The sequence below is a fragment of the Otolemur garnettii genome, unplaced genomic scaffold (assembly GCF_000181295.1).
Source record: "Otolemur garnettii isolate 467f Iridium unplaced genomic scaffold, OtoGar3 scaffold00134, whole genome shotgun sequence".
Classification (NCBI taxonomy): domain Eukaryota; kingdom Metazoa; phylum Chordata; class Mammalia; order Primates; family Galagidae; genus Otolemur; species Otolemur garnettii.
The window spans coordinates 1,605,960-1,619,310 of record NW_003852529.1 but is presented as its reverse complement, the minus strand read 5'-3'; the positions used below and the strand labels follow the sequence as shown (position 1 = coordinate 1,619,310).

Genomic DNA, 13,351 nt, shown 5'->3' with positions numbered 1-13,351 from the left:
CCCACCCCTTAGTTTCACCTCAGGGTCCCCCACCCCTTAGTTTCACCTCGGTGTCTCCCCTTAGTTTCACCTCAGGGTCTCCCACCTCACCTCAGGGTCCCCCACCCCTTAGTTTCACCTCAGGGTCCCCCACTCCTTAGTTTCACCTCAGGGTCCCCCTCCCCTTAGTTTCACCTCAGGGTCCCCCACCTGTAGGGGTGATGGTCTCCTTTGACCGGGGCTTTTTCCTCTGGAAGGAAGCTTATTTTTGATGAACCTGTTGACGGCCATCATCTACAGCAAGTTCCGGGGGTACCTGATGGTGAGAGGCTGCCCGGGGCCCAGCTGGGTGACGCTTGAGCCGAGCAGGTTGATCCTCAGCTTCGCTGGCCGGGCTCCCTGTTGGGGGGGGGCAGACAGGGCCACTCTCTCTCGTGGAGGAACTGCAGATACAGGCATGTCATTGTCATAGTCCCCAGGACTATAGTCATAGTTCCCACCCTGTGCCCCTGCCATGTGCCCTTTCCCCTGTGGCAGGAAGCTGTCACATCATAGCATCCAGTGCTGCTGGCTCTAAACCCTTCTGGGACCAGTGCCCCAGGTGCGCAGAGCAGCAGCACAGACCTTGGTGGATCACACAGTGTTCAACCCCACTGGGCCTGGGTCCTCTCCTTCCTGCCTGGACTGTCCCTTGAGTCTCTGTGACCCTTCCTGCTGCCTGAGGGGCTGGATGTCTTTGCAGGCTGTCCGGGCTGCCCCTCTGCCTACCTGCTAGGGGAGGGCGTGTGGCCAGGAGAAGGCCAGGCCATGCCCTCAGCTCTGCTCTCCTTGCAGAAATCTCTCCAGACTTCACTGTTGCGGAGGCGGTTGGGGACCCGGGCTGCCTTTGAAGTCCTTTCCTCCCTTTCTAAGGTGGCAGAAGCCTCCTCTCAGGAGTGAGTGCCAGGGCATGGGCCCTCTCTTGTCTGAGGGGGTGGGTGCTGTTGCTGCTTTGGGAGAGGGAATGGGGTGTTCTCAGGGACTTCTCGGTCACTGTGCCTCACTCTCTGTTGGCCGGCATGGGAGTCAGTCCTCTGTTTAGAGTCACAGCAGCCACATAGCCACACGTCCCAGTGCTCTGTGGTTCCTGGAGCTCTTGCCCTGAGCTGATGTGTTTGTCTTCGGGATTCCTTGGGGGACCCTGGGCTGCTGAAGGGTGAATGGCTGTGGCCTTCTGTCCTTGCTGTCTTGTCACTTCCCACCGAGCTGTTACTTGGGCATCAGAACCAGAGGTGCTTGGATCAGTCGTCTGCTCTGCCATCCTGTTTGGAAATGAGGGCAGAGAGTTTGAGAATGTCACTGTGGAAGGTTCCAATCCTGGTTTCTTGTGGCGGTGGAGTGTCTGTTTGCCTTCCTCATGGGGGATAGTAGTGTCTCCCTTGCAGGCCCGTAGCAGACACTCCATGGCAGAGCCTCATGTCATGGCCTGTGGCTGCTGATTAGATTCATGGGGAAGCTCAGGCCGGACTCCAGGGCCAGGGGACCCACCAGGCCTGGGTTCTGAGGGGGCCCAAGCTGGGGGTGTTTTTATTTTCTCTCCACAGAGTTCGGGTGCAGCCACAGTACTTACTACTGGTGCTTCAGAAAGTCCAGGTGGACAGCTTCCACAAGCAGGCTCTCATGGAGGTAGTGGCTTCCCTCATGCCTGCCCCTCTAGGCCCCTTCCTGGAGGTCACATGGGCCAGCAGCCCCTTTTCAGGACTGGGGATAGGGGTTTGCATCTGCTCGTGGGGTGGGGCTGGGTGGCTTACCTACTCCTGGCCATTTTTCCCTTGGTCTGGGCTGACCACACTTCCCTCCTCTGCAGAAAGTGAGGTCCTTTCAGAACGCCCCCCTGTCAGCCAATGAGTTCCAGAGACTCTTCAACGAGCTTGATAAAAGTGTCGTTAAAGAAGTAAGTGGAGGGGCGGCGCCTGTGGCTCAAAGGAGTAGGATGCTGACCCCATATGCTGGAGGTAGTGGGTTCAAATCCAACCCTGGCCAAAAATTGCAAGAAAAAAAGAAGTAAGTGGGGGCCACTGGGGCTGGTCCAGTTGCCTGCCCAGAGTGGGGCCACATGAGTTTGAGTAGGGCTTTCCAGTTTCTGCTGCTGTTGCCCACCCAGAGAACTAGCTCTTAATGACCACTATCAGGACTCACCGCTGTGATCCTGGCTCCTAGGATGGCAGGTGGGAAAGGGGACACATTTGCCTTCTGGAAACTGGGGAGATTCTATGGACCTGATGAAATTCATGGGGCCCCTGGGGAAGACCTGAGCCAAGCCTGATGCTAAGGTGCCTCTGTGTACATGTGTGTCCCAATCTCCTGTGTTTTTTTGTTTTTTTTTGAGACAGAACCTCAAGCTGTCCCTCTGGGTAGAGTGCTGTGGCATCACAGCTCACAGCAACCTCCAACTCCTGGGCTCAAGCGAGTCTCCTGCCTCAGCCTCCCAAGTAGCTGAGACCACAGGCGCCCGCCACAATGCCTGGCTATATTTTGGTTGCAGCTGTCCTTCCTTGTTTTTGGCAGGCCTGGGCTGGATTCGAACCCTACACCTTAGGTCTATGTGGCTGGCGCCTTAGCCACTTGAGCCACAGGCACGGAGCCTGTTTTTTTTTTTTTTTTTTTTTTTGAGACAGAGTCTCACTCTTGCCCTGGGTAGAGTGCCGTGGCGTTACAGCTTACAGCAACCTCTAACTCTAGGGCTTAAGCAATTCTCTTGCCTCAGCCTCCCAAGTAGCTGAGACTATAGGTGCCAGCCACAACGCCTGGCTTTTTTTTTGTTGCAGTTGTCATTATTGTTTAGCTGGCCTGGGCTGGGTTTGAACCTGCCAACTTTGGTGCATGTAGCTGGCGCCGTAACCACTATGCTACGGGCCCCGAGCCATAGCTGTTTTTATTAGGGCACCATTCGGACTGGACCAGAGCCCACCTTAGTGATCCTATTTTAACCTAATTACCTCTTAAAAGGTTTTCTCCAAATGCCGATTGTGGGGAATAGGGAGGCCTCCACATTTGATTTGGGGCTTAGGACTTCAACATAAGAATTTTGAGGGGGATGAGATTTAGCCCATAACTACCAACTGCTGTGGGGTTGCTGTTGGCGTCTTGGGCCGCAGGCCCCTGTCAGAGGCAGCTTCCTTATAAACATGTTTTCTCCAGGTCTTTCCAGACCGTTTGGAGCCAGGTCCTGCCATGGGTACCACATGCTTGTCCTATCATTATTTGGGGCATCCCTTCTAGAACATTGTTGCTCAGAGCATGGCACCCCATACCTTGCTGGGGGCCTAGGAGCCACATCAGCAGGTGACACTGGGTATTCATCAGATTTCTGCTCGGCCAGTGGGGCTCCAAGTTAATGTTGACTTGAAGGAGAGCCTAAGAGCATGCTCTCACGTGCAGACTGGGGGAAGCTTTGGAAGTGGTCCTCACATGACAGAATGTTGGGAAGGCACCGTGCTGGATAATGGCCCTTGTCCTGGGTCCACAGGTTTGTTGGGCCCAGGAGGCAGCCCTTAGCAGCTGTCACAGGCTAGGTTTGCTGTGATGCCGTGATAGACTTGAACAGGGAGAAGCCCCTGTAGTGGTCGTTCCATTCCTTGTCTGGCCATCTCCTCTGAGGCCTGCAGGACACCGTCCCTTTCCTACGGTGCCCTGGGACCTAAAGTCAGAGCTTGGGTTACAGAGGTTTTGGGTGCCATGATGTCCTTGCCCCAGTGTCTTCGTTCTCTTTTGCCCCAAGATGCCGTTGTGGGGAATAGGGAGGCAGTATGTTGAGGACTGGTTTCAGAACTCCCCACAGATACCCCCAATCCTCAGATACTCAAGTTCCTTCTATAAAATGGTGTCATATTTGTAGATAACCTACACATCCTCCTGTGTAATTTAAAGCTTGTCTATATTACTTAAAAAACCTAATACGATGTGGATGCTGTGTAAATAGTTATTATGCTATACTGTTCAGGGAACGGTGACAAGATATAAAGGTCTGTACATGTTCAGTAGACTTTTTTTGCCCTGAATATATTCGATCTGCAGTTGGTTGAATTTGTGGGTCTGGAACCCATGGATACAAAGGGCTGACTGTATTTCACTTTTGAAAGGCAGATGCTTCTAGGATTGCTACTGTTTGGGTCAGGAATCACTCTTCCAGAGAGGTGCTCTCTGGGCAGGCTGATGTCATGGGACCGCAAGCCTTTTAGGGAGCCCCCTTATTGGGTGGTTGTGTTGTCAGGGGGCTGCCAGTGTGTGCTGTCAGCTGCAGAGATCATGCCTTTGCCAGCTGCTGAAAGAGGTATTTTATTTTTATGAGAAGCTTTTTGGGTTAAAAGTGTAGTATTCATTAGAGATAACAGAGCAAAATGTAAAAACCACCATATTGTGCCTCTTCCCCAAGACAGACACTACAAGCATATCAAGGTTTACTTCTTAATTACACAGGTAACATGTGACTATATTCTTCTTGTGAAAACTTAAACATAATGGCTAATGCTGAAATCTCTGTTGGCCAGGGCATCATTCTGGGTACAGCTGGGGGACAGAAGCAGTCCAGTGGATGAAACAGAGAAAGTGTAATACAAGGAAATAGCAATGATGATAAGGAGTAGCTGTGAGGTGGAAGGAAGCTCTTTGGTACCTGAGGGCCAAAGGGAAGGGCCTTGGAGGGGACCCTCCCCAGGCCAGGATTTAGAACCCCCACTCCCTTTTTTTGAGACAGAGTCTCACTTTGTCGCCTTCGGTAGAGTGCCATGGTGTCATAGGTCATAGCAACCTCCAACTCTTGGGCTTAAGTGATTCTCTTGCCTCAGCCTCCCAAGTAGCTGGGACTACAGGCACCGACCACAGCGCCCAGCTATTTTTAGAGATGGAGTCTCACTGTGGCTCAGGCTGGTTTTGAACTTGTGAGCTTAGTTGATCCGCCTGCCTCAGCCTCCCAGAGTGCTAGGATTACAGGCATGAGCCATTGTGCCTAGCCAGGACTCAGACCTTTTCAGAGAAGGTGTGATTCAGTCCACAGGGTGACAGAGATGTTTAGATGTAACAAGCAGTCACCTTAAATGTATGCAAAGTGTTCACCTTATCAATGGTGTGTTAGCAGCCCCGAAAACTCAGCACAGAGAACAGGTGGGGCAGGAAGGCATTGGTGGGCAACCTGGCAATACGTATGGACATTAAGACGTGGCGCCTGTGGCTCAAGTGGCTAAGGCGCCAGCCACATACACCTAGGGTGGCGGGTTCGAATCCAGCCTAGGCTGGCCAAACAACAATGATGGCTGCAACCGAAAAATGGCTGGGTGTTGTGGCGGGTGCCTGTGGTCCCAGCTACTTGGGAGGCGGAGGCAGGAGACTCGCATGAGCCCAGGAGTTGGAGGTTGCTGTGAGCTGTGATGCTACAGCACTCTACCCAGGGGGACAGCTTGAGACTCTGTCTCAAAAAAAAAAAAAAAAGTATGGACATTAAGATGCACTTGTGGGACCCAGCACTTGGGGTTGCCTTGCGTTGACGTGTTTCACTTGGCTGCTCTGCTGGGCTGGAGCTGGTCACTGGAAGCAGGGAGCAACCCTCCTGGCTCAGGCCAGCAGCAGGCAGTGGCACAGGCTGACAGACGGCATTGGTGTGGGCAGGTGGCCTTTGGGTCCTGGTTTTTAGTTGAGGACTGTGGAGGTTGGGAGGTCAGGCTATTAGCAGGTCAGGCTGCAGCTGCAGGTCACCAGGGGACTGTGTGTATGGGTGTGTGGGTGGGACAGAGTGTCAGCATGTATCCCACCACATGGCATCTGGAACCTAGAGGAGAGCCTTGCCCTCCTGCCACATCCTTCCAGTGCCCTCTACTGAGAAAACTTCACCTCGTGCTCATTGCAAAGGAGAGATTCTGGAAGGGACCCTACCCATGTGGTGGTCGGATATTGAAGGGTGAGTTGGGCATTAAGAGGCAGTAAATTGATAATTGGCACAGCTAGTTTGGGTGCAGCTCCCGGAATAGCCACTCTCGTGGATTTGACATTTTGCTGTTTCTTTCCAGACTTATTCCCATGCAATTACAGATATATATGCGTACCAGAAGAATCATTATTTTGTTTTTCTTTGATGTGTAAATTAAGTGTCCTGGCTCTTCACCAGTAGCTCAGTGAGCAGGGTACCAGCCACATACACTGAAGGTGACGGTGTTTGAGCCCAGCCCTGGCCTGCTAAACAATGACAACTGCAACCAACCAAAAAAAAAAAAATAGCCAGCCATTGTGGCGGGCACCGATAGTCCCAGCTACTTGGGACTCTGAGGCAAGAGAATCGCTTAAGCCTAAGAGTTTGAGGTTGCTGTGAGCTATGATGCCACAGCACTCTACTGAGGGTGACATAGTGAGACTCTGTCTCAAAAAAAAAATACCAATAAATAAATAAATTAAATGTCCTAAGTTTTGTTCTGCAGCTCACTCTTTTTCACTCAGCAGTGTCTTACAGATCTTTCCATTTCACATGGAACTTTTTGTGGATATGCACTATTTTCTTTGCCTGTGTGATGCCTGCCACTTGTCACAGTAGTTGTCACTGAAAATGCAGCAATTGTTGCATGTTACTGGTTTGAAATTTACATTAAATAGCCACATGTGGTCTGTGGTGGCTCCTGTGGTCCTGGGCTTGCTCCTCCTGCTGTGTCCTGGTACACTCCCTGAGGGGTATTTGGGATGTTTCCATTGTCTGCTGTAGTCACCATGCTGTGACTGTCCTCAGGCACACACAGCAGGAGGTCATGAGGGAGGTTGCTGAGCTCAGGAAGTGCTGGGCCTTAGTGCATCCTAGTCGTAATGCCCTGCTCCCTGCTGCTCCCCGTCCCTCCTGTTCACTGTGTGGGAGCCATCTGTGCTAAGTTTCAGGGCTACAGCACAACAGTGTACATTTTTCACGTGGCATTTTTCATGTTGTGGGGACGCTTGGCACACATTTAAGATGACCCCATGATACTTCATGTTTTACTTACATGCTCGGAGCACATTCAGGTTACTTCTCCCCCTCTTTTGGTGCTGTACAGACCACTGTCACAAGCGGCTTTGTATATAAACTGTTTCTATGTTTGGGGCAGGCTAGGGTAGGAGATAAGGTAGCCCCAGGGTGAGAAGTTGCAGGCGTCCTATGGGCAGGACTATTTCTGAGCATGTGTGTCCCCCGCCTAGCACCCGCCGAGGCCCCAGTACCAGTCTCCGTTTCTGCAGAACGCCCAGTTCTACTTTGGCCACCACTACTTTGACTACCTGGGGAACCTCGTTGCCCTGGGAAACCTCGTGTCCATTTGTGTGAGTTCGGGGTCCTTTGTTGATGTGGGAGGCTCCTATGTCCTAGTCCCCTTGCTGACACACCTGCCCTTCCTCCCTTGTTCCCGTGTTTTTCTGGGCCCGCTTGGCGAGCCTCACCCTCACGTCTGGCTTTGCAGGTGTTTCTGCTGCTGGATGCAGATAGGCTACCCGGTGACCATGTGAGTCACTTCATCCTGGGGGTAAGTTCTGAGGTCACTGTCTGGCCAGACTGTCAGCCCTGCCAGGGCATGAGGGTCAGAGCAGCTGGAGCGTATGTTCTTCCTGCCTGGGGCCCCGGGTCTAGCAGGACGCAGGGCTTCCTAGTGTAGGATGAAGTCCTGTCATGTGGGGTACAGGCACAGAGGGTGGGAGGGGTGCTCCAGAGGAGGGGATGCCAGGCCCTATGGTGGGTGGTTGAGGCTGATGTAGGCAGAGGCAACAGTGGGCCCAGGCCCAGGCCAGGGTGAGTGAGCTTGGTGCAGTGGGCTCAGCGGGTGGATGACAAAGTGTCATGTAGAGGAAGGAGACCCGAGGGGGCAGCTGCTGAGACCATAGTTGGTTTTCCTACCTGGCTGACTCTGGGGTTTGAGCTTTTTTTTCCTTGGCTATTTCCCCAACTTTTTCTTGTGAATTGTGAACTCCTTTCCTAATATTGAAAGGTGTAGTCAAATTGATAGGAATTTAAAAAGCTTTTCCAGTTTGGATTTTAAGCAAAGCAGCAGTCTGACCTCTGTGTGATTTTGTATCGACACCTTTGTAGAAGGTGCTATTGCGTGTAACGGACAGCATCATGGATGCTATGAAGCTGACGGAAGCCATGAAATTTCCCCTAATTATGTCAGAAAAGCTCGATTTGTCAAATTTAAAAAAGGACACATAATATTGTGTATGTTAAATGTAGAGTGAAATTTATCATAGTATTGAAAGTGGGAAAATGGCTTTCCTGTTTTTTTTTTTTTTTTTTTTTCCCATATATGTAGTTCTTTTTTTGGCCGGGGCTGGGTTTGAACTCACTACCTCCAGCATATGGGGCCAGTACCCTACTCCTTTGAGCCATAGACGCCGCCCTGTTTTATCTTTTTAATGATAGTTTTTTTTTTGAGACAGAGTCTTACTATGTCACCCTGGGTAGAGTGCCATGGTGACACAGCTCACAGCAATCCATAACTCTTGGGCTTAAGCAATTCTCTTGCCTCAGCCTCCCAAGTAGCTGGGGCTATAGGCACCCGCCACAATGCCTGGCTATTTTTTGGTTGTAGTTGTCATTGTTGTTTGGCAGGCCCGGGCTGGATGTGCACCCTCTAGCTCTGGTATATGTAGCTGGTGCCCTTGCTGCTGAGCTACAGGAGCTGAGCCTTAATAATAGTTTTTTAAGCACTAGAGTCAGCTTGATTGGTTGTGAGAGATGGCTGGTTAGAGGAATGGCTCGTAGGGGCCTCCCAAAGCCCGTCTGGGGGCTATGTGGGATTCCGTCCCTCTGTCCTTCTGTGACTCTCCATCCTCCTACCTTATAGCCATTTCCAGTGGGAGGGGTTGAGATAGATCAATAAGAACAAGTAAAATTTAGACTGGACACCTGCGGAGGCCTGTAGGGCTCAGTTGAGGGAATGGGCACCCTCGACAGTCTGCCCAAGGTCTGTGCACACACAGGTAGGGTCCCATATGACTCCCCCCATTAAGGGAAGAGCTCCTTGATATTTTGTTTACTGCCTTTAGAAAAGACAGTGACATAGTCTGAGACCACCTTCAATGAGGATTCCCATGAAGTTATCCCCAGGGTTTGGGAAGATACATCTGTGAGCCCAGAGCTTCTGCCCGGGAGGGGCACAGCGAGGGGTGGTCTGGGTGGGGGCGCAGATGGGTGGTGGTCAGTTAAGCATCCCCTCATGCACAGGTCACAGAAGAGAGTGAGTGCCGGGCCAGAAGTGGGGTGCAGGGGGTGCCCTGCATGTGAGTCAGGGGGCCTGGGAGGGGCACAGAGAGGTGGGTGGAGGCAGTGATGTGACTGGGGGGCCCTGCCCAGTCCCTCATAGTCCAAGCTGAGTGTCAGGAACGTGGAATGACCGCCAGGGCTGCGACTGGGCACGGCTGGCAGCACTGGGACCCGACGCTGGCGCCTCTTTGCCCCTTTCAGAGCCTGGACTTTGTCTTCATCCTGTACTACCTGCTGGAGATGCTGCTCAAGATCTTTGCCCTGGGCCTGTGGGGCTACCTGTCCTACCCCAGCAATCTGTTTGATGGGTTCCTCACCACAGCGCTGCTGGTAAAGTCGGGGCTGAGGCCTGGCCTCTCCCGGGTGGGTGGTGTGAGCCCCTCTGCGGTTTTGTGCTGTGTCTCGTCTCAGTCCCTAGAGGACCAGAGGGCCTCCAGCTGGCTTCTCCTGGCCCAGCTGCTTGGTAGACGGCTGGTGGGGGCTGTAGGAGCCTGGATTCATGTTGCCTATGAGCGTCATGGGGGCAGGGTGACACCCCTGGTCTCTAAGGCACGCCTGGCCCTTAACCAGAGAACCCATTCCCCAGCACAGCCTCTGATGTCACCGTTGGACTATGCCACCTTGGTGTGGGTGGAGTGAGGGGCTGGGGGTAGCCACAGGCACCCAGGATACCTTGGGAAAGTTACACTTTCTTTTCCCCAGACACTGTGGGAGCGAGGGTGTATGTCACAGGAGCAATGTCAGAGTGACGTTCACTTGTATCTGACTGACTAGAGCCAGTAGGCCCCTCAGAACATGAGTGCGGACAGTTTGAGAAGGGCCTTTCAGTCCATCCTTGACCAAGTAGCTTCTCCGCCCCCCACCCCCCAGTTGAAGGGGAGGCCCTGACATCTGGAGCCAACACACGGGAAGAAGGACCAAGCTCTGGTTTCTCCCCCAAACCTCCTATGGAGGAGAACAAGTTAGATGTGAGGTTTATAATACATTTAAGACCCACCCAGATTAGCATTGCTGTAGTGATGCCTTCTTTTCTTTTGTAATTAAAGGTTTTGGAGATCTCAACTCTGGCTGTGTACCGTTTCCCACACCCAGGCTGGTATGTGACTGAGGAGAACCGAGGGACACTACAGCAAACTGCCCCTATGTAGCAGCCCCTGGGCCGGCCTGCTGTCTTTTCTGGCTCGAGGGCAAACTGCTGGGCTGGTGCAGCATCTGCCCAGCTGAGGACTGTGGGTGCTGAGCCCTGCTTGGCCCCCCTGGGGCCCTCTCTTTAGGGGGTTAGCATCCCTGAGGCTGTGTTGGGGAATGATTGTGTCCCCTCCAAGGCACCTTCTAGAGCAGCAGTGGGTGCCCTCCTAGCATCATGATAGGACATGTGGCCCCAGATGTGTGTGGGGGGGTCTGGATGCAGAGACGTCTGAGGCTTAGGTTTAGGGGATCTGTGGTCACTGGGATTGAGCTGGGCTCCTCTGCTCAGGCCCCTGTGTAATCTCCGCCCAGTAATATGACTTTGTACATCAGTTTTGATAAACTATCATGGCTCTGGCCTCAGAAAGACGGCTGGGCAGGGACCCTAGGGAGCCTCACAGCGTGGCAGGGTGCCAGCCTGCTGCTGGGACCAGTCAGTGAGGCTCCTCTGCCCATGAGTGTGACAGCCATTGGGTAGGAATTGTGAGGCTCCCATGTGGCTGGCATGAGAGGAAGAGGGTGGGTGTGGCCCAGCAGGGCAAAGGCCCGGCTCTCTGATATCTCTGTGTGAGCTGCCTTCAGCTTGTCTGTGCCACCTTCCAGTGAGCAGCTGGGGGTCGCTGGGGAGGGGTGCAGGGCCATAGCTCCCTCACTTGTGCAGCCACCTCTCCTGGAAGCCTGTCAGGACTTATCTCTGGAAAACAGGCAGTGTCATGTGGTCTCGCCTCTCATGTGCCGTGAGTGCCCTGCTGCACTGTGTCTGCGTTGTCACCTTGGGAACTGTGGGGTGACATTCTGGGTGAGAATGAGCTTAAGTTTAAATAGACATGAAAAAACAGAAAGGCCATGAGGGATGCCAAAGAGGGATGGGGGGAAACAGGATCAGAGGACAGGGTCATGGGACAGGAGATGGGGTCTGGGAACAGCGGATAGGTCAGAAAATGAGGTTGGGGTTAGGGTCGCAGGTTAGGAGGTGGAGTCTGAGGATAGAGTGGGGGCAGGGGATGAGGTCAGAGGTTATGGTCATAGCTCAGGACATGGGAGATGAGGTCAGGGGTCATGGTCTTGCTTCAATTCTGGTGGGACCTGGCAAGGCCCAGCCCCCAGAGCCTCAGCATCCTCCTGTGTAAATGGGGACTGGTTGCCACATGCCGCTGTGAGGCTGGGCTGGAAGTGGTTGCCTGGCCAGGGCTGCCCTGGACGGCGGCTCTGCCCTTTTCTGTTATGTGTGGGCTACAGGTTGTCCCAGTCACGCTCTGTCACCCTCCTGCACCTCTGTCCTTGGGACCTTGTGATGCCCTGCTCTTCTCTGTGGGCATCCCGGGCCTCTCACAAGCCATCTCCCGTGTGCCTGTCTCCAGGTGGCCACAGATGCAGGGCCTGCTGTCGCTGTGGGACATGGCCCGGATGCTGAACATGCTCATCGTGTGCCGGTTCCTGCGCATCATCCCCAACATAAAGGTGCGCGCGTGCGGCCTACACGGCCCCGCCCCTGCTGTCAGCTCCAAGGTGGGCGGGCCCAGGGTGGCCAGAGACTGGGAGCTGTCCCCATCACCCTGGGCACTCTGGGGCACCTCAGCTCTGCCTCACCCTGCAGTGCTGGATGGGGTGATGAGAAGGACGAGGGTCCAGCCCTGTGTGGCTAGGGAGGGGAGCCGGGCCGGGGCATGGTGGGAGTTGCTGTATGCTGCTCCCCAGGACCCTGGCACCTATTAAACTGATGTCCCCAGGTCACCTGAGGCTTCCTGGAATGCCTTTGTCACAGGCTTCTAGGTGCTGGCAATGAGGGGCAAAGGTATGGCTGGCCAGGGTGCTCACTTCTGTCTCTCTGATGAAAGGACGGGGTGTCTCATGACACCTTGGAGCCTTGGGTTCTCTTAGTGTCTTTTGAAGGTGGGCAGGCAGCGTTGATCAGGTGTTTAGGCCCAGCGCCCTACTCTTGTCTCTCTTTTCCTACGAACTTGTCAGGGGAACAGAAACCTGAGGATATCAGACCCTCTTTTCAGAGTCCAGGTCCTCCCTCTGTCCTTACTCATCCTTCTGCTGAGCTGTGTACTGCCCCACCTGCGGGTTACCTTTAGCCCCCTGATATTTCAATGGGAAGATGGCTCTGGATCCTGAGCACAAATGGGGGCTGCTATGCTGGGGGCTTCATAATGCACACACACACGTGCACATGCGATCACACACAGTAACACACAACCATATGGTTACACACGCATGATTATACACCTGCATGCACATAGAGGCATGCCTGATCTCACACACATGTGATTACATAGTACAGTCATCCGTGCACATGACCCTGCCCCCACACACATACCCGGGCATCCACATACATGTCTACATAATCTTTGCACCCGTGATCCCATGTATATGCACACAAACTCACGCATGTAGACACATAATATGTGCATACGCACAGGGAGTCCTCATGCATGTAGACCTATCACGCGTGTGCACAAACACGGAGAGTCCTCATGCAGCACCCTTGGTGGGGTCTTGGAAACTGACTTTAAGACAGATGATGTGAACTGAGACCAATTTTCTTTCCTTATCAACATTATAATGAAGTGCCATTGAAGGAAATGATGTTATGCTCTATGTTGTTTTGTGTAAAGTCAAAGTTTCCAAGCACCTGTGGGTGACCTTACACAAGGACTTCCTGTACATACACAAAGCACGCCTGTGTGTGTGTGTGCACGTGATCGCATGTGCAGGCATACACATCATACCTTGTGCCTCATCTCTGGGCGGTCGCACACCCGTGTGTGTGTGTGTGTGTGTGTGCATGTGATCACATGTGCAGGTGTACATATCATACCTCGTGGCTTCACCAGGGGGTCACACACCCATGTGTGTGTGTGCATGTGATCACATGTGCAGGTGTACACATCATACCCTATGGCTTCACCTCCGGGCAGTCACACACCCGTGTGTGCA

The 13,351-nt window shown here is 53.2% G+C and overlaps 1 protein-coding gene across 1 annotated transcript in view; it reads left to right on the top strand.

Annotated features, from left to right (window-relative positions):
* Window positions 1–13,351, top strand: part of TPCN2 (two pore segment channel 2) — a 36,880-nt gene that overhangs the window by 18,054 nt on the left and 5,475 nt on the right. Inside the window, exons 10-18 of the mRNA XM_023518294.1 lie at window positions 237–301; window positions 814–914; window positions 1,563–1,644; window positions 1,826–1,912; window positions 7,168–7,287; window positions 7,425–7,487; window positions 9,422–9,550; window positions 10,267–10,316; window positions 11,770–11,869. Of these exons, the coding sequence (XP_023374062.1) occupies window positions 237–301; window positions 814–914; window positions 1,563–1,644; window positions 1,826–1,912; window positions 7,168–7,287; window positions 7,425–7,487; window positions 9,422–9,550; window positions 10,267–10,316; window positions 11,770–11,869 (797 nt within the window). The remainder of the gene's footprint in view (window positions 1–236; window positions 302–813; window positions 915–1,562; window positions 1,645–1,825; window positions 1,913–7,167; window positions 7,288–7,424; window positions 7,488–9,421; window positions 9,551–10,266; window positions 10,317–11,769; window positions 11,870–13,351) is intronic.